General features: G+C 37.7%; 1 protein-coding gene across 25 annotated transcripts in view; it reads left to right on the forward strand.

Annotated features, from left to right (window-relative positions):
- The window catches only part of L3MBTL4 (L3MBTL histone methyl-lysine binding protein 4), a 468,276-nt gene that overhangs the window by 100,868 nt on the left and 347,121 nt on the right, over nucleotides 1-20,287 (forward strand). For 22 of the 25 annotated variants that reach the window (XM_063699409.1, XM_063699407.1, XM_063699408.1 and 19 more), the window contains 3 exons: nucleotides 2,798-2,856; nucleotides 3,198-3,300; nucleotides 12,926-12,980. In XM_063699409.1, coding sequence (XP_063555479.1) covers nucleotides 3,229-3,300; nucleotides 12,926-12,980 — 127 coding nt within the window. In that variant the 5' untranslated portion in view covers nucleotides 2,798-2,856; nucleotides 3,198-3,228. Of the gene's footprint in view, nucleotides 1-2,797; nucleotides 2,857-3,197; nucleotides 3,301-11,929; nucleotides 12,794-12,925; nucleotides 12,981-20,287 lie in introns of those variants that run through there. The other 3 variants (XM_055368455.2, XM_063699413.1, XM_063699417.1) reach the window with 3 other exon arrangements.

The raw sequence follows: 20,287 nt of genomic DNA on the forward strand, positions 1-20,287 counted from the left end.
ACCTGTGACTATATTGGTGGTTAATAGATGATCATTAAAATGTTTTTGAAAGAATTACCAAATAGCACCTTGACATAGACAGACAGTGAATTATTTTAGTTATTTATAGACTCCTTCAATTTGAAGTATTCAGATGCTTTCTAAGTGTCAATCTAATTTATCTCCTTAGTATTTGGCAACATGCAGACAGATAATTCTACTATGAAGGGAAATTAAACTCATTTAGAGGATTAAATTGAAAAATTAGTACACTATTTTCAATTTTTATACAGAAATACAAATTATATGTAGCTATCTATGTTGTTTTTTAAATCTAAAACACTATTTAGAAGCTTCTCTAATTAAAATCACTGAACATCACGTTGTCTATGGTAGGTGGTGCTTGGGCATTGTCACAAAGCCAGGGGACACCGGGCACAGCTCAGTCTAGTTGGTATATACCTTTACTTTCCCTGGATAATGTGTTTCTTTGATGTGTTTTATAATTTGACATTATTCTTTTTTTAACTCTAAAAACTTTATATATTTTTTCAAAGCTCAACAAGGAGACATGTGGCTGATGTGACATTTGGGGCTTCCTGGGAGTAGGCCATATATCATGGACAGTCAGAGTAATCCATGTATTTTGATACCATGCCAAGGACATCAAGTTAGGTTTATTTCAAAAGAAATGTCCTATTCGGTTGAGTAGAATATGCTCTTTGCATTGACATTATAAAGGATTATACAAAACCTCTCTTTAAGTCTGTTTTTCTGTGTATTAGACTATCTATCTATCTATCTATCTATCTATCTATCTATCTATCTATCTATCTATCATCTGCCATCCATCTGTATAACATTCATCTCCTATGTATTTAATGGTCTCTTGTATTTGATTCCTTTTTTGTCTGGCAGCAAAATCTTACATGGATTGTTTGGTGACTTTTATATTTTTGCTTTATTATTTCTAAATCCAGAGGAAATTCATTATTACCAAATTGTATGTTGAAATTTCTCCTCAGTGTAAAAACTTTCATTTTTTTTCCCTGATATAAAGTAATGTGAATTCAGGCTTTCTTGCTATTTTACACAAATCAAGGTTATTGAGATAATTGCAGGGATTATCAAGGCAGATCATTTTTGATGGTGAGGAGAAAAATGCCAGTAGCCAGATGATTTCAGTTTGACAAGTCGTGGGGTATTATTTGTCGTGAAAGTCAGGCCAGCTTTGGCAGTGCTTGTGTCTTGTGCGATAATACTTCGCTACAGGCATCAAGTCTATGCTGTTCATTTGCATAGAGGTTCAGAGTGTTACCAGAAGCTAGGCATGAAACATTGTATTTACATTCTACAAAATGAATGTAATGTTATTGGATTTAGTACATAAGTGCCTGTCTTAAGGACGTAAATATCATCTGACTAGAAGCAAAAGGATATGTGGAAAGGAAGTGTTTTTTTGTTTATTTTTTGTTTTGCATATTAAAGAAAAAGGGAAAGGAATTAACTTTGAAAACAGTGCTCACTCTAGTCATACAGCATTCTAAAGGATAATGTATGGATCAAGAACTGATATTCACTGGATTTAAGGGCTTGAGGCTTCTCTGTAATTCAGAGAGACATGTTTATGTAGTTGGAGTCAATAAACACATATTGAGAGACTTCTGTGAGCCAGGTAATATCTAGACAGTGGAAAATAAGGATCAGTAATTCACAGTCCTTGTCATCGGGATGCTTACAGCCTCATAAAGGGAGGCATATCTGCAAACAAAAACTACAATAAAGGTATGCACAAGAAATGCAATGTAGAAAAGACACACTTGGTTTACTTGGAGCAGGAGGTAGGCAAGGAAGACCTTTCTGAAGGCTGTGAAGTCTCTTTTAGTGGGGTCAGAAAGGACGAGTTCAAATTAGATAAGTTGAAAAAGGGAGGGCAGGCAATGGGGAAGGTGTTCAGAGGTTGAGGGACCAGCAGAAGTATGGAGTGGAGAAGCAGCAGGAACCTTGCTTTGCAAAGAACTTTAAGACCTTTGGATTGACTGCAACATAAAATTGGAATGATCAGAGTTAATAGGAGTAGAGGAAGAAGGTAAATTCAGTAAATGTTTAGTAAATTAAAAATCAACAAAACCTGATGACAATATGTACGGTGTGATATAAAGGATGAAATGATGGCAACTCCTAGTTCTCTGGCTCAGATATTAGCCCAGAAGTAGTATTGTCTGAATGAGAAAAAGATGCATTTTCTCCTGGGATGATGCAGGCCAGTGGCAGGTGAACCGTGGGTGTAGAGCCCATGGTGGATTTCAGCCTCCACTTGCCCCTTGGCTTGATGCTCTCCGGTGGTGTACAGTCTGAACAGCTGTAAGAGGAAGCTCTGGGCAAATGGGTGGCCAGTTATCAGTGCAAATAGGAGGAGAGCCTAGAACTGGGAGGCGGTGTGGAGGGAGATGAGCTCAGTTGCAAATATGTTACATTTACCATATTTGGAGTGTCATTGTTCAGTTGGAAATATCAGTGAAGAAGTTGGATATATCATCGTAAAGCACTGGGGACTATAGATGATTTAGGGCTATTAAAAGTTTTAAAAAATTATTTTCAGTTGTTAACATTATTTCAAAGTGAATGACTTCTGAATTATAGCTCCAGCGGAACTCGTTTGGTATTGGTGGTTGGTTCTCCAAAACGGTTGGCCTGCCCTGTAAAAAATATCATTTCAAATAACTTTTCAAAGAATGTCTACCACTGTTTATGAATATACAGAAGAATGATCATGATGAATTGGATTGGTGAAATTTTTTCTTATTTTCTGTTTCAGATTGCTATGCTATGCCTTGTATGACTAAGACCTCTTACCAAGAATACGTGTCAGACCATGTGAGTACAGAAGCTGTGCAGGCTGATTGCAGTGAATCCTAATTGGTTAGGTCAGCTAAGCAAAAAAGCAAACATTTTATCCCAGATAAGACCAAAAGCAATAATATCTATTTTCTCCATGATATAAATTCTAGATGAGGTAGCAAACACATTGCCCTCCCCCTTGTCTTATTATTATATTAAGTACTATAAAACCAATTGCAAAATTTTCGTCAACTTATCAGGTTATTTATAGTAACCAATTATGAGAAGTATAATTGAAAGCATTTTCTTGTTTGCGTCTGTAATTCTGAAGGGGTCACACCGCCATCCCCAACTTCTTATGTAACCCTGTTTTACAGAAAACCACTGCCAAGGAGTGCAGGGGTGGCAATGAAACAGCCCAACAGGAAAAGGAAGCTTAATATGGATTCCAAAGAGCGTTTGGATCAGGACGGACGCTTGGTAAGATGTCCATCCCTGGACCCTTCCTCACAGTGTGTGATCGCTACCAAAATGCACCATGGAATAGTAGAGTTCACATAACCACACTCAGGGGCTTTTCAATCACTTGAAACGATGTGGCTTCTGCTTGAGTTTTATGTGTAGTGGTATAGAATATAAGTGTTCTTAAAGTCTGATATATATTTTAAAAGATGATCTTAACTTTAAAGGTGAAAGGAGACCTTTTCTTTTACAAAGATGGAGGTAATCAATCATTCTCAAGTAAGAGAACAGAGGCTGTAAACTGCATGGGGTTACATTAGGGTTCTCCAGAGAAACAGGACCCCCTAGGATGACCGTATGTGTATATGTGTGTGATATTTTTGTGTTTGTGTACACACACACACAGAGCGAGAGAGAGCTAGCAAGCGAGAGAGAGGGTGAGAGAGAGAGAGACTTATCTTAAAAAGAGGAATTGATTGAGGCAGGTTGTGGGGGCTGACACGTCTGAAATATGCAGGGCAGCCTGGCAGGCAGGAGGCCCAGGGAGGAGTTGGTGCTGCAGTCTTGAGTCCAGGTCAGTCTGCAGGCAGAGTTCCTTCTTCATTGGGGGACCTGTTTTTTCTCTTAAGGCCTTCAACTGATTAAATGAGACCCACCCTCATTACAGAGTGATCTACTTTGATCGAAGCCTGCTGATTTGAATGTTAATCATATCTAAAAACATACCTTCACAGCAACATCTAGACACTTAGAAGGTATAATGTTCACTGTGCCTGTAGTCACCATGCCTGTTCTGTTTCCTTATGACAGCTTTATGTATTCCTGCAAATTTAAAAGTTAGCAGAATGACCAGAAGACCTCCATGGTGATTATTTTTGGGGATGGTGGGCCATTACAGCATTCTCATCTGTGGCCCTTCATTGGTTCTTAGCATGTATTTGGATGTGGATTTTGGGGTCTTCATGCGGTTTGTGATTATACATTTACACATTGCAGTTGCTGAAGTGACATCATGTAATACATTTTCTTTTGGTTCAGTTCCAGGTTAGGTGTGGTTTGATGAACTCCAGACATTAAATGAGACATCTCAAAGAATGATCTGGTTTGAGGTTGGTTTCAAGGTGTTCAGGATAGGTCTGTGCCAAGCTCTAGAGCCATTCCTTCAGGATTAGCCTCACTGGGCAATGGGGTGATTAACATTGGGCCAGGGGCCAGTTCCCTGGGTCCAGATTGGTTGCTTTTCTTAGATCAGTTCCAGGAGAGTTTAGAGCTCTAAATGTATAAGGGAAGAACTTTCTATTTAAGAGGTGTCTTGGACCAGACTTGGGCAGGCCTGCATCTGTCTTGGCTTAGGTGAAGATGTCATTCTTTGTGTTCTGCTGTGTCGTGTCCTCTGAGGAATCAGAGCACGAGGAGACTCAGGATTTGATGTGTTCAGAGTTATTCTGGGTACTTCTCCACATGTGGTCCCTGGACCAGCAGCATCAGCATCACCTGGAGGTTTGTTAGAAATGCAGATTCCCGGGCCCTAGTCCAGATCTTCTGAATCAGCTACTCTAGGGGTGGGGCCCAGCAATCTGTTTTAACAATCCAGGTGATTCTGATGCCCACTCATGTTTGAGAACTATTGTCCTAGGGAAGTGGCTAGATGCATCTTACCGCTAAGCATGTTACAGTTAATCAATATTTTTCTTAAATTTTTTTGTTTAACATTTGAGACCACTTCCCCCATCCACACGTATTTTATATTAAGTGTCAGTATCATCTCTCTTTAAGCTGCTGAGATTGTTACCCCCCATCTTAGTACTTGGTTATCTTACTCTACAATCTGAGTATTTAACCTTTTGCCTCTTCTGCATTAGCACAAATCCCAATTTCCTCTTAAAGACCAACTCAGTTTCTACCTTAATCCTGATGTGTTTACCATTATTTCTACCCCACATTGGGACTTTCCCTTTATTGGACTCCAGAAGTGCTTAACACTTAGATATGCTTTTAGTGCAGGGCTTGCATAGCTAGATTTTCAAAAATATCTGTTAAATGATGTTCCTGGTGCTTAATGACATCTCCATGCAAATGAATTTTTTCAATCATTAGTAACAAAATAATATTTTAAAGGGCCATATTCTTAGTTTACCTTTTGAGATGTTTGGGACATATCATTATTTTAAAGCATGTTCACACATAATTGAAAAGATGCACATTTAGTCCACGTTGCACTGTCAGTTTGGGGCTCATTGCCAGTAACAATGTTCATTTTCATTAGTCAGATTTAACAGTTTAATACAGTAGGCTGTATTCACACCTGGGGCTGCATTCACTGTGGAAAGAAGGGTTGAGTCATGCTTGAATTTTGCTAGACTCCTTGAAATATTGGTAACATCCTTTTTTGTGTATTACCCTTCTGGTTTACAAGCGACGTTTCTAGTCAACTAAATAACACCCCATTGGCAGATCATGCACGTAAAACATCAAGCAAATGCACAGTTGGGTGTTTCGGAACATTTTCTTCTGAGAGAGTAATTTCATACCTTGGATATCTAATAATTTTAGATGATAATATTAATATCTGTCAGTGAATGTCTGTCTAGACTAATATTTTCTATGTATTTCTAGATAGAATGTAAAAAATATTTTCTTATGCTTTTCAGAACATAGGCATATGGTTAAAAAATAAAACAGTACAGACAGGCAGTAAAGTAAGAATTAAATTATCCACCGTATCCCCTCACACATACACTAAACCCCTAAATATTTTCCTAACCGTGTGACCACTGTGTACAGTTTCTCGTATGTCTACATAGGAAAAAAAAAGACAGCTAAAAATTCCAAACCTTTTATGCACATATACACATACATACACACATCCCAAATGGGCGCACATTCCGCTCGTTGTTCTGCTTCTTGCTTTTTTTGCACTTAATTATGAATGTCTTGGAGATACAGGTCTTATTCTTTTCAGTGCTGCATAGTATTTCATTTTATGAATGTACCATAATTTATTTTAACAGTGCCCTACTGTGAACATTTACATTGTTTTAATTTTTATGGTTATACACAATGTTATATCCAATGTTCTTATTCATATATCCTTTTTATATGAAATGAATACTTTTGCAGTTCATTCATAGGTACTATCACTGCAGTGAAATTATTGTACAAAAGGGTATGCTCGTAAATTTTGATAAACCACTCAGTATCATCCTCCAAAGAGATCACCGTAGTTTATCCTCTCCCTAACAGCATCTGAGAGAGTGCCTCTTTTCCTTGGGATTTGTTATATGTTTTACATCTTTGCTTCTACCGTATGGGTAAACCTCTGTTTATGATCTGGTCCCTGTAGTGCTGCTGCAGACTTGAAGAGGGTTTTTCTCTGTCCCTTTAGACTCCTTGAAGTATTTTGTCTTTTCACAACTTCCAACACAAAGATAAGTGTCATTTTTGGTGCCCTTTGCTAGATTTTTCTGCTCACCAGCTTGCTTTAGAACTGAGTAGCAAAGTAGGCACATGGTGATTGGGGAAATGAAGTCTGTTTTTTTTCAGGGTGATTTCATTGATGTCTAGTGTGTATGTGAGCGTTCTGGGCACAAAACCCCAAAATAATATACAGGCTGTGAAATTTCAAATTTCCTACATAAAAATGCAAGTTTCACAAAAGAAAAAGAAAATTTTGTTTGAATATACAAAATGAATATGCAAAAATGAAATATATGATCTCTGTGTATATAAAATATTTGATACTGAAAAAATGTTAATTCCCATTCTCCCTCTCCCTATGAACCTCTTAACATCAAAGGTTCTTTATCTAAATAGTGAGTTATGAACTTTGAGAGATAGAAATATGAGACATTTTTCATTCTCAAAAGGATCTTAGACTATTGCTGAATAAAGGAAAACTAACTTATGTAGAGTAATGGAAAACAACTAAGTACATATGTAGCCCATTCGTGCTCTAAGGTATGGTCACCCTTCAGAGAAAGGTAGAGTCATCGGGAGCTTGAGTCTGACCCTGAAGGATGAAGAATATCTAAGATATTTACCTTGAATGCATTGTTATTCTGTTGTAACAAACAGCTTATAAATCCAACCTGGTGAATCTAATTGGAGAGAATACAGCTTTTTTTTTTTTTTTTTTGAGACAGAGTCTTGCTCTGTCACCAGGCTGGAGTGCAGTGGCGCAATCTCGGCTCACTGCAATCTCCGTCTCCCAGGTTCAAGCGATTCTCTTGCCTCAGCCTCCCGAGTAGCTGGGACTACAGGTGCGCACCACCACGTTCAGCTCATTTTTTTTTTTGTATTTTTAATAGAAATGGGGTTTCACCATGTTGGCCAGCATGGTCTCAATCTCTTGACCTTGTGATCCGCCTGCCTCGGCCTCCCAAAGTGCTGGGATTACAGGCGTGAGCCACCGTGTCTGGCCATATAACTTTTTAATATATTAACATCTAGATGCTCTCTAACCTTGAGAGGTAAGAAAGTTGAGGGGTAAGAGTGGGAATTATCTGGGCCCCTTAAGGAGGCAGCATGAGCAAAGGTATGGGGTTGGAAGAGAAGGTGACGTGTGTGATATATGGCTGGACCTTAATGACTTATCTGATTCTAGCAGATGTTGCTATTGGCAGTATAGTAGGTGAGCATTGGATGGGGTTGGGGCATGGGTCAGGAGATTCAGGTTTTATTCTTTAGCTGTGCTGCTTATTAGCTGTGTGGCAAAAGACAAGTCACTTCACCGGGCTGGGCTCAGCTTCTTTGTCTGTAGAACAACAGTCTTAGATTGCAAGAACTTTATGGGTCTTTCCATTTCATTAAGTATAAGGTTTGCTGTGCAATTAGATTGCAGGGTGACTGGGGTAGGTCTGGCTGGTCACACTTGGTGAGGCTTGATGGCCAAGCAAGAAAGTTGTACTTGAGATGGTGGCCACTGGCCTTTAAAGAATGACATCAAGGGCCATGGTTGACCTCAACTTTTGCAGAAGGTAATGCAATCTTTCTGTAATATCCTTAAATAGATACTGAGAAAATGTTTGGGGTGAGTTTATTTTGGTTTCTATTTTTAAGTAATAGTTAATTCTTTACATTTTGTTGCCTCATAGAAGACTGATGCCAGTTTACAACAGTCAGTAAAATTCATGTGTTTATAAGGCTTTGTTATATTTTTTGCTTTTTGTTTTTTGTATGTGTCTTAGCAAACACTTTAGAGAGATTTCATTTGGAGACTGTAGCTATATTATCAAGTATTTGAACAAAATGGAAGTATTTCATTCTCCCTGAGTGTGTCTGAATTCCAGTAGAGTGATGGAGAAAAGTCCCACAAATTTCTTCACTTTTATCCAATAGGCGAATTCTATTTATCTTCAGTTTATATCCCACATTGGATCAGAGCAAAAAAGAAGTTGAAAAGTGGACTTGAACCAGCAGGTGAAATTCAAATAGCAGTTTGTCACTGGGGTTATTAAATAGGATTTCACTGTTTTCTACAGTTCATGAAACCAATGTGTATCACCCTCTGGGGCACAGATAGCAGGTTGTTATGGAACAAGAACAGCAGGGTTCTCAAAAATCCTTGAGTGTTCAGGAGTCTTTGGTCTGACAGCAAAGGAGAGCAAAGGGGTATTATCTGGCAGTTCCAAGGTGATGAATCGAAATTGCCAACCACAAATCAGTAGCTGAAAATCCTTTGTTTTGTTCCCTTGATTGGAATTCATAGACAGAGAAACGTAGACACTAATTAATTAGAAAACGTCACTGTGCCTTGTAGTAAAAGCATGTGATGCGTCCAGTGCCAGCAGGAGGGAACAGAACATTAAGGCTTTTTGGTTATTTTCCCACTTCATAATCCTGTCTTCCAAAATGATGGATTTTAAACTGGTGAGTGGAAATGTACCATAGCAAAGACTTATTTTATGTTCCTTAAACCATTATCTCCCTGTTTTTCAGAACACTATTTTTTTCTGGAACTTTATTTTCAGTTTTCAGAATTAAAGTTTGAAACCTGAGAAATCGCAGTAATGGTTTTATTTTTCGCAATTTGTATTGATTTCCTTTAGTGGTCTGTCTGCAAGGATAAGATAAAGCGCTAATTTTTTCTTTTGTTTTTTAAAATTCACTCTCTGTTCATTAATAGCAGTGTAGATTTATTACCTTTATGAAATAATTAATTAGCTAGACAGAAGAAAGAATGTTAAAGCTAGCAGGAACTTTGGAGAACATTTAGTCCAATTTCTTTATTTTAACAGATGAGAAAAATCAGGTCTAGAGAATGTAGGTCATTTGTTCAAAGTTAAATAGCTTTTAGTGGTGGGTTGAGATTTGACCTTAGGTCACCTAGCCCTAAATTCAGCATTTTCCCTGCTCTACCATATGATACTAAATACTTTTCCATTTGCAAAATTGTTTAAACATAGGTCAGTATGTTATAGATATATATGTTTATTCTGATATACACAATATAATCTTTCGTGTGTATATGTGTATGTTTACCTGTCTATAACCTTGATCCACCTAAAGAACATACAGATGTTGGAAGCTTAGGCAATTTAAATCCAAAGTGAGAGGTAATGTTGTTTTTGTGTGGAATATTTTTTCTTTCTAGGCAGAATTTCAGTAGCAAATACAGAAGTGTGAACCAAACACTCACTGAGCGACAGATAGCATATTATATATTTCTTTTTATTTTTGAATGACACAGTGATTATAAAAATGCTTCAGTAGCTGTAGTGTGAACATAATCAACTCTCGAATGCTGTTTCTTTTTACTGTTTTAGGTTTTGCAGTAGAAGGGAGTCTCTTTGTTTTGAATTACATATGTAAATTTCCTGTGTATTGAGTGAATGAACAGGGGTGGAACTGGGGTAAAGTGCTACCATGGAAAATTAGACCCAAGGCAGGAGTTCATCATCTCACTTGCAGTAGAACAGGGTAGATATGATTGCATGACTGTTTCCACTCCCACTGCATGCCCTGCTAAAAGGTGGTAGCTTTGCCACTCACAGTGAGGGCCGTATACTTTTGGCAGTAGCATCTGCTGGGAGCTTGTTGGAATTTGTAATCTAAGGCTCTACCCTAGAGCCACTGAATCAAGGTCTGCATTTTAGTAAGATTCCCAGATGATTCAAATGCATGTTAAGAAGCATTGGCTTATAGTACATTTTAGCAGAATGCTACTTTGTTAATTGCACGAAGATATCCATGATAACTTTGGATGTGAAATCTACCAGGCAGAAAAGCACTCTTCTTGAACCTTTCATTCTTGCCTTCGTGCATCAAATATTTGTCGACCTAGACTAGGTACCAGACTATGTTTTGGGGATGAAAGACAATTAAGACACTGATACATTTTGTTACTATACAAATTGTCTTTTATACCTTAAAACCATAGACTTGAAAAAGGAACTAAAAAAAGGTAGAAAAATGAAATTAATAGTATTTATTTCATCAGTTAAAAACTAGTTTGCTTTCATTAAAATATTAGTATACATGATTCATTTTTGAAAACCTGGTTTAGAGCTTTGTGATACCACTATGTACAGTCTTTTTTTTTTGTTTTTTTTTGTTTTTTTTTTTAGATGGAGTTTAGCTCTTGTTGCCCACGCTGGAGTGCAATGGCGTGATCTCAGCTCGCTGCAACCTCCGCCTTCCGGGTTCAAGCGATTCTCCTGTCTCAGCCTCCTGAGTAGCTGGGATTACAGGTGCCCGCCACTACGCCCGGCTAATTTTTGGTATTTTTAGTAGAGACAGGGTTTCAGTATGTTGGCCAGGCTGGTCTTGAACTCCTGACCTCAGGTGATCCTCCCGCCTCAGCCTTCCAAATGTGCAGTCTATTTTTTAGATTTGGTTTTTATGGTTGTCAAAGCTAGGGTGACCAAGCCTCCTCATTTGCCTAGGACTCAGGAGTTTCCCCAGATGTGGGGCTTTTCAAAGTGCTATGAACAGGTCTGCCCCATGCAGACTGGGACTGACAGCCACACTAGCCATAACTTAAAAAGATCTATCCCAAAACTATATAAGAATAAATTGAAGAAATATTTTTTGATCAAACTTACTAATTCATAACACTCATTTTTCAGCAAAAGTTTTTGTATAAATCAGCTGCTAAATTTTCACATTCTCTGATGATAATTAGTTGTTCTTGGAAATAATGAAAACTATTACATATTGGCCAGGCGCAGTGGTGCATGCCTGTAATCCCAGCACTTTGGGAGGCCGAGGTGGGCAGATCAATTGAGGTCAGGAGTTTGAGACCAGCCTGGCCAATATAGTGAAACCCCATCACTACTAAAAATACAAGAATTAGCCGAGTGTGGTGGTGCGCACCTGTAATCCTAGCTGGAGGCTGAGGCAGGAGAATGGCGTGAACCCGGGAGGCGGAGCTTGCAGTGAGTCGAGATCGCACCACTGCACTCCAGCCTGGGCGACAGAGCGAAACTCCGTCTCAAAAAAAAAAAAAAAAAAAAAAAAAAAAACAAAAAAACCCCAAAAAACTATTGTATATTTATGTTTCCAAAAATAAGTTCAAAGCCTGCTTGAAACCCTTCATTTAAAAGATTTTAAAATTGGGAAATTCCGTTCCCAATTTTTAAGTACATAATTATTACTTTTTTTTTTTTTTTTGAGACAGAATCTCACTCTGCCACCCAGCCTGGAGTGCAGAGGCACAATCTTGGCTCACTGCAACCTCCGCCTCCCAGATTCAAGCAGTTCTTCAGCCTCAGCCTCCCGAGTAGCTGGGGTTACAGGCACATGCCACCACGTCCAGCTTATTTTTTCTTTTTTGTATTTTTAGTAGAGACGGATTTTCACCATGTTGGCCAGGTTGATTTCGAACTCCTTTCCTCGTGATCCACCTACCTTGGCCTCCCAAAGTGCTGGGATTACAGGTGTGAGCCACTGTGGCTGGCCACGAATTTTTAATAGGTGGAATACATTTTGATGGCCACAAAATGACGTAAATAAGACACATATCTGGATACCCACTTTCAAAATGCCCTTTGTTATCGTATCTTTCAAAAGAGAAAGCCACTTTCCTAGTCTTTGTTGAATGGTAAATGTTCCTTCGAGAGTTGCAGGAAGAGCATGCCTTGCTTGCGCCATGGGGTGGGGCTGCACCATCTTGCTTGCTGCATGTGCTTGTATTGTTCATCATACACAATTTATGGTTTCTTCTCAGGAATTTTTGAAGTCGCTTGTCCATTCTATGAAGGTCAGTTTGGTTAAAATTAAAGCATTTTAACTGAGTACTTAGAAACTGTAGTAGACCCAGATAGGCTGAAAGCAAAAGTAGGATGGAGGGCTTGGCTTCGGTGAGGACCAAGCCTCTTCTGTCAGCCACTCCTGTGCGACTGTCAGGCCCAGGGATCCACTCAGGGAAGGTACCTGTGTCAACCTCAATATTAACTGTTATCAAAGCTTCCTGTCTCTTTTATTTTAGCCAGAAGCAATACTTTTAATGGATTCCTTCCACGTCCAAATGGATCATGTGTACCCATCCTGGGCACCCACCGGAAGACTCTGGGTATTGTGTGTGTTGTCCCCCTCAGTGACAAGGATCTTCATAACTTTCCTTCCTGCAAAAAGGAACATTAGTTTTCAGTGTTTCCAACAATTATCCAGAAATACCATCTAAACCCCATTTTCTGTATTCTAGGAGCAAGCTGAAGAGGAAAAGAAGCCCAAGGATAGCACAACCCCTTTGAGTCACGGTAATTATCACCAATATTTACAGTGTTAGTTCACAGTGAACAACTTTTAAGTGAATTTTTATTAGATTGCTTAGTTGTTTTAGGTTTATTAATTAAAATATGTAATAATAATATCTACCATTTATTCAGGGTATTGCATACTCTTCTGCAGACTTTATCAGTGTCATCTAAGGTTTTCAAATATATGCTTCAAAAACATCTGAAGCTCTTGTTATCTCATTTATTTGCCTTTTAAAAAGGCTTTAAATAAAACAACTTATTTGTAAATTTTCTCTGTGAACAAGAAAATAAAGAGATGCTATTTAGTTTTTTAATAATCCTTTGTGTGAGCTTTTCCCAGACTGATTTGATCTTCTAATGATTGCATTGTATTAAAGTCATGTTTTAGAGGAGATTGTGCATTTGCTCTAAAATGAATACTCCTCATTATGGTTATTAATACATCAATAGGTTTTAGATAATAGCCTTTTCATATTCAACTAATTCTCTGATGCTTTAAATTTAAACCAACAGATGAAGATGCGATTTTCTGGAAATATACGTTCTACATATTTTATGATTATTGCTATACAAGCAGACAGCTGTTACTAAATTTTCTATCAAATGTAGTAGAATGTCCAACAACATTTGTGTTATTATCTATGGAAAGGAAGCATATAAATATGATAATGCTCCTCTAATTAACTTTTAAAGTACCTTAACATTTTGTTGAGTAAGCTTTTGTGTTTATTTTTAAATAATGGAAACACCTAAAAATACCTTGAAAAAAATGACAAATAAGAATTGAGATTTTTAAAGACCATTTTATATGGCTTAGTCTTGGGATGAAATATTGAGAATTTGTGATTTTTCTCCCTAAATGATTTTAAAAATAAAAGCTATGTTTTTTTATTTTAAACAAATGGGTGGTGCTTGAAATTTCTTTTCTTCTCTTGCCGCCTCCCCAGGCCTGTCATGTTGTTTGCTGAAAAATCAAAACAGAATGCAGTAGTTTGATAATTATATAACTTGATGTTCAGCTCTATCAAAATATACTTCAGTTATGTAACACTGGGATTTTAGAAATGAATTTGGACTGGACCTGGCCCTAACAGCAGGGGTTTTTTAAAACAATTTTTTTCTTCTCAGAGAGAGGTTGTGATTTATGATGTTGTTGTATCTCCCCTGCAGCTATATTTTCACACTAATGTAAATTGTTTTAGGTTCTCTTATTCTGTGGTCGAAACATTTACTCTAGAAAAAGAAAAGCAGACTGAGGCCAACAATGTAAAAATATTCAGTCCTTCAAACTAACATTTTTTACTGATTTAGTATTTATAGTTTCATTACCTCCAGGTATATATTTATCTCAAATAGCTTTTCGGTTTTATTTATTTGTTCTTGTTTTTAACAAGTCTGGGAGGGTCTAGTTGGAAGCTTTTCAGTTTTAACAGAAAGTAACTTTTTGCTGTGTTTTTTCATTGTTGGACTTGTTTTATAGTTAATGGTCCATTGTCAAAAGTTCGCACCGTGGCTGACTCCTTTTTAAATTTGATAATGTATTGTTCCTGTTTTCCCCAGCTGTAGAACATAATAAATGTTTAGGAAAAGGTTGAGATTTGGTTTGTGTATGTAGATACTATGAACTGCTAGTTGTAGTGCAAATTGGATTATTTGAGGGCTTTTTGAGGTAATTTATATTTTTACCATTTTTAGTAGGACAAAGGAACTAATTTCCAAATTGCTTACTGTGCTAACATTATAATGGGGATTTTTCTCTATGAAAATAGTTTAATCTTTTATTGAGGTTGCTTATAAAACAAAATAGATTTAGTCTCTTACCTCATGTCTTAGAAATAGTAACAAAAGAAAATACTAAACAAAAACCCCACACAGAACTGTGTATGTACACATAGTATATTTATATGTGAACAGAAAATTGTATTGAAAAATAGGTCAGGCGTGGTGGCTCATGCCCGTAATCCTAGCACTTTGGGAGACCCAGGCGGGTGGATCTCTTGAGCTTGGGAGTTCAAGACGAGCCCTGGCAACATGGTGAAACCCCATCTCTACCACAAATACAAAAAAAATAGCCGGGTCTGGTGGTGTGCACCTGTAGTCCCAGCTACTTGTGGGGCTGAGGCAAGAGGATAGCTTGAACTCAGAAGGTCGAGGCTGTAGTAAGCCACGATCTTGTCACTGCACTCCAGCCTGGGGGACAAAGTGAGACCCTGTATATAAAAAAATATATATATATTGCAAAATAAACCTTAATTCTTAGTAGTGATTTTATAACAAGCATGTGTTTCTTTGGAAATCATTGTTAAAACATTTTATTGAGTGCCCAGTCTGTGCGACTGATACCGAAGCCCGTGTTACAGCTGATGAAGCTTTAAGAGGCCATTTGACTTATTTGAGGTAAACTTAACTAGTTAGTGGTGGATCCAGAATTTGAACCCACATCTAGCAAGTTCTAAAGCCTGTGCTCATTTCACTTTACCTTTATGTTCTTTCTACATTAACATTCTTCTTTCTTTGTAGCTATTAACACAAAGGCAGAGAAAACTAGAATCTTGATGAGAAATGGGATGGGAAAAAATAACTGCTAATAATTAAAGTATTAATGGTGTCTACTACACCCCTCTGTGTTCTTGGGGACTGGCTGAACTAGATTTTCCCTGACATAGTCATGCTGAGATTGAGTTTTTTATTCTTTTGGAAACTCTCTGAGATAAACTCTTCATAGTAATTCTAAAAAGTTAACTAAGATAGCTCTAAGAGAAGGCTTGTTTCAGTAAGTATTACTTCTTAATGATTGTGTGTGATTAAATTTTAGAATTAGTATTGCCAATCACCGTGTAATCCCAGACCTATATGCCTTTACATTTAAATATCTAAAATAAAAACAACTGATTTATTCAGTTGAACAAGTGAACTGGCTTCTCTCCTTCTAAATGTGTAAGTGCTCTTTTTAACACAGTATTAGTATTTTGTTTGGTTGAGTGTTGGGGCATTGACGGTTTTTTTTTTTTTTTTTTTTTTTTGAGACAGAATTTCCCTCTTGTTGCTGAGTCTGGAGTGCAATGGCACAATCTTGGCTCACTGCAGCCTCCACCTCCCGGGTTCAAGTGATTCTCCTGCCTCAGCCTCCCGAGTAACTGGGATTACAGGTGCCTGCCACCACGCCTGGCTAATTTTTTGTATTTGTAGTAGAGATGGGGTTTCACCATATCGGCCAGGCTGGTCTCAAACTCCTGACCTCAGGTGATCCACCAGCCTTGGCCTCCCAAAGTGCTGGGATTACAGGCACGAGCCACTGCTCCTGGCCCTGGCAGTGAGGATTTTATAAACATAAAAGGAGTATAAGAAATTGTAAAAGAAAATTAGGTGTATGCATATCTAAATTAAACTCTCTAGATTAAAGTACATCATAATAAACAAGATTAAAAGGGAAACAACAAACTAGCAAATATTATCCACAACTTTAGCTAATAAAAGGTCAATAATAGATAAAGGAATTAGAAAAAAATAATGAGATACACAAGATCTCAGTCCAAAAACAGGCAAAGGGCATAAACAGGTAATTCAGATAAGAAGAAATCAAAGTGGCTAAAAATGAATATATTAAAAATATTTAGTCTCATTAAAATGCAAATAAATACAAATTTATAAGTAGTGATGATATTTTTTAACTTACCAAATTAACGACAATTTAAAAAAACTGCTCATACTCCTTGCTGGTGGGATGGGGGAGACTGAGTCTTGGCATACTGCTACTAGGAGTAGAATTTGGTTCTGTTGTTTGGAGGACATACCGACAGTATTTATCAAAAGTGCTGAGTAAACATTTCCTTCAAGTCCACTTTTTGACATTTCTCCTAATGATATCAGCATGTGCATTCCATTTATGCATATGATAGTCATTGTGGTACTATTTGTAAATAATGAACAGTTGGAAATATTAATAATCCAAATGCCCAACAACTTAGGAAATAGGTACAACATTGTGTGTAGACAAGTATGTAGTCACTTAAATGCTTTGAAGAAATTTAAATTACACAAGAGGAAAAGCTTATGATAAAATATTAAGGGGAAGAGACCCCCAGGGGACTGGTCTGAATGATGGCTAAAATGAATTCACTTATCTGTAGAGTAAGAAAAGATGTTAACAATTATCATCTCTAAGTTGTTAGATAAAAAGTATATTGTCTATATTTTCCAATTATTATATTGCAAATAGTATTTAATCATGTTGTAATCAGACAAATATTATTTAAAAATAAATTCAGAAACTCCTGAACTAAAAACTTGAATTTGTAAAATAGGGAGTGTTGTTGGAATATCTGTTCTTAAATATTTCTGAGTAAACTTTTATTTTTGGAAAAATTTTAGGATTACAGAAAAGTTGCAAATATAGTGTAGAAATAGTCCTGCATACCCTTCACCCAGTTTCTCCTAACATTAATATCTTAGGTGACCATGGAACATTTATCAGAACTAAGTAACATTGACATTACTATTCACTAAACTATAGGCTTCATTCAGATATCACCAGTTTTTCTACTAGTGTCCTTTTTCTGTTCCAAGACAGTCCAGAATATCACTTGGTATTTAGCATTGCATGTAGGTTTCTTCTACCGTTTATTCTTGTTTTGTTCTCTCATGTCCAGAAGTCGCCAGTAGCATCTAAGTTTCTTAAGAGCAACAGTATTTCCTCATCTGTCATCAACTCACCATGTCCCCACCATCTGTGTCTATAATCATCATTGCACTGAAACTATTCTTGTGTAGCTCACCAGTGCCTCATGGATAATCACTAATATTGTGTTAATTGATGGAACCAAGGACCTCCCAAATCAATGGAAGCTTTCATGCTCTTATTTTTCTTCCGCTTGAAGATTGACTTAGACATTAAAACCGAACTCACTTTTGTTCCCCAGTGTTCAGTCTGCTTCTCCTATAATCCTTCATCCTGTAGCACCATCATCAACCTGCAGTCAAACTAGAGTCCTGGAGACATCCTTACTCCTGCCTCCCATTTACCTGTGACTCCAACCCAGTGCCTTTTCTCAACTCATCCTTCTTGACATCTCTCAAATAATGTCTCCCCACCTTTGATTAGTTCCTGGTCACTTTTCAGTCTTTCTATACCCTCTCTTCCCCAACTAAGATTTGTCTGAAATTCTGTTACTGGAGTGCCTCATAACCCCCCTTCCCTAGAATGTTACTGGAGACCCCTCACCACCTGGCACTTGTTTGTCACCTGCCACCAGGACCCCTGTCTGCTTTGCTGCAGCTGTACAGAACATGCAGTCTAGAACTTACTGTCTGAAGAAGTGCTTTCTCTGCCTGGAGGGGCTTTCTTCTGGCTGACTCCTTCAAAACCTCATTATCTTCTTAACTTTTCTTATTTTGTATTTTTCTCTCTATTTTATTTTTTCTCAGCATATCCTAGGGCAATTTGGTTTTTTAAAAAATATTCAGTTACGTAATATGCCAAATCTCCTACCTAAGTTAGATGTCTTTTAAAAAGGCATAGAATCAGTCCAATCAGACCAATAAAATCTATCCTTTACTATACTGAAGTCATAATTTACTAAAGCTCTAGAGTATTAATTAGCTAAAAGGCCTGAAGAAGCACAGATTCTAAAAGTGCTTATTATCAGGGAGTAGTTTTGGTGCCGGGGGATACGGCTTATTAAATGATTCTAGAAGCTTCAAAGGTGACTCCTTGAATATTATCCTGGAGTCTTTTGTTGGAGGAGCTAGTTTACTTCCTGGGTGTAATGACAGAAGCACTTTCTTGCAAAGTAATTATATGTCAGTGGATCTAATGTTGGTATTTTCTAACCTTTGTGAGAGATCTGTTCATTCCCACTGAGGTAATTCCTTACCTGAGAATGGGTATTAACAATAAAAAGGGGAAAACCAAATCAGTTTTACTTTATTCAATTCCTATTAATACAGATGCCATTTACTATCATTAAGTAAACAGTTAAATATTTAGGCTGAACCGTTCATGAGAACTCTGCCCCCATGATCTAGTCACCTCCCACCAGGCCCCACCTCCAGCACTGGAGATTACGTTGTACATGAGATTTAGTGGGGACACAGACTCAAACCATATCAGCTACTTTGAACCTAAAGAATTATATTTCCACTGAGCCATGACACTCAGTGGAAGATTAACAGGGGACTTCTTTCTAAGTAAAGAACTTTTTGCAGGGGCACTTCAATAATTGAAGCCTCCACATGCATTTTAATGAAAACACTACTTTCTAACAAGTAGTTTTCAGTATGTTCAAATAATTTCTTTGCTCTTGATACTGGTTTATAAGAGCTAAGCTTTCAACTTTTCTGATTCAAGGGCCCCCCTCCGTAGGATTCTGTCCCTTTTGGGTGAATTCGTGCTGGGAATAAAGATGCTTATAAAGGGAAAGAACATGTTTATTTTTTTCCTGGAGTCAGTCAGTAATAGCATCAATGAATTAAATTGTATAAAGCACAAAGATAGGCCAAGTGCTTGTATTCATAAAGGCTGTATGTGTGTGTATATATATATATATATATATATATGGTTGTTGTTGTTGTTGTTATTGTTGTTGTTGCTGTTGTTGTTTTGTTTTTGAGACAGAGTTTCACTCTTGTTGCCCAGGCTGGAGTGCAGTGGCACTATCCCGGCTCATTGCAACTTCCGCCTCCCAGGTTCAAACGATTCTCCTGCCCCAGCCTCCCAAGTAGCTAGGATTACAGGTGCCCGCCACCATGCCCAGATAACTTTTGTATTTTTAGTAGAAATGGGGTTTCACTGTGTTGTCCAGCCTGGTCTCAAACTCTTGACCTCGTGAACTGTCCACAATGGCTTCCCAAAATGCTGGGATTACAAGCGTGAACCACCGTGCCCGGCCTCATAAAGGCTGTTTTATGAAAACAGTTTTTATGTGCCAGGAGGAATTCTTTAATATATGAAAGCAAACACCGTATTAAAATCTTTGCCTTATTAAAGAACTTCCTGTGACACCTTCAGATTATTAACGCCTTCATGCCATCCTACAGAGGAACCCCCTCTGAAGACAATACTAAGTCTCTCCTACATCTGTGATTAGAGGTCCCTGGTGGATAGTAAGAGTGCTGAACTCTGGAAAAGGGACTGAGTACCCTGTGTTTTTTTTTGTTTTTTGATTGATTGAGCAAAAGACAATGTCACAGAGCAGCGCTTAGTTCTAATGGAGACATTTGGGAAGCCTTCAAGCCCTGTAGGCAGTGCACTTACGTAGGGAGGGCCTGGTGGTGGCCAGACACCGTCTCCTGCTGAGTAAACATCCCCA

Source organism: Gorilla gorilla, chromosome 17 (genome assembly GCF_029281585.2).
Source record: "Gorilla gorilla gorilla isolate KB3781 chromosome 17, NHGRI_mGorGor1-v2.1_pri, whole genome shotgun sequence".
Lineage (NCBI taxonomy): Eukaryota > Metazoa > Chordata > Mammalia > Primates > Hominidae > Gorilla > Gorilla gorilla.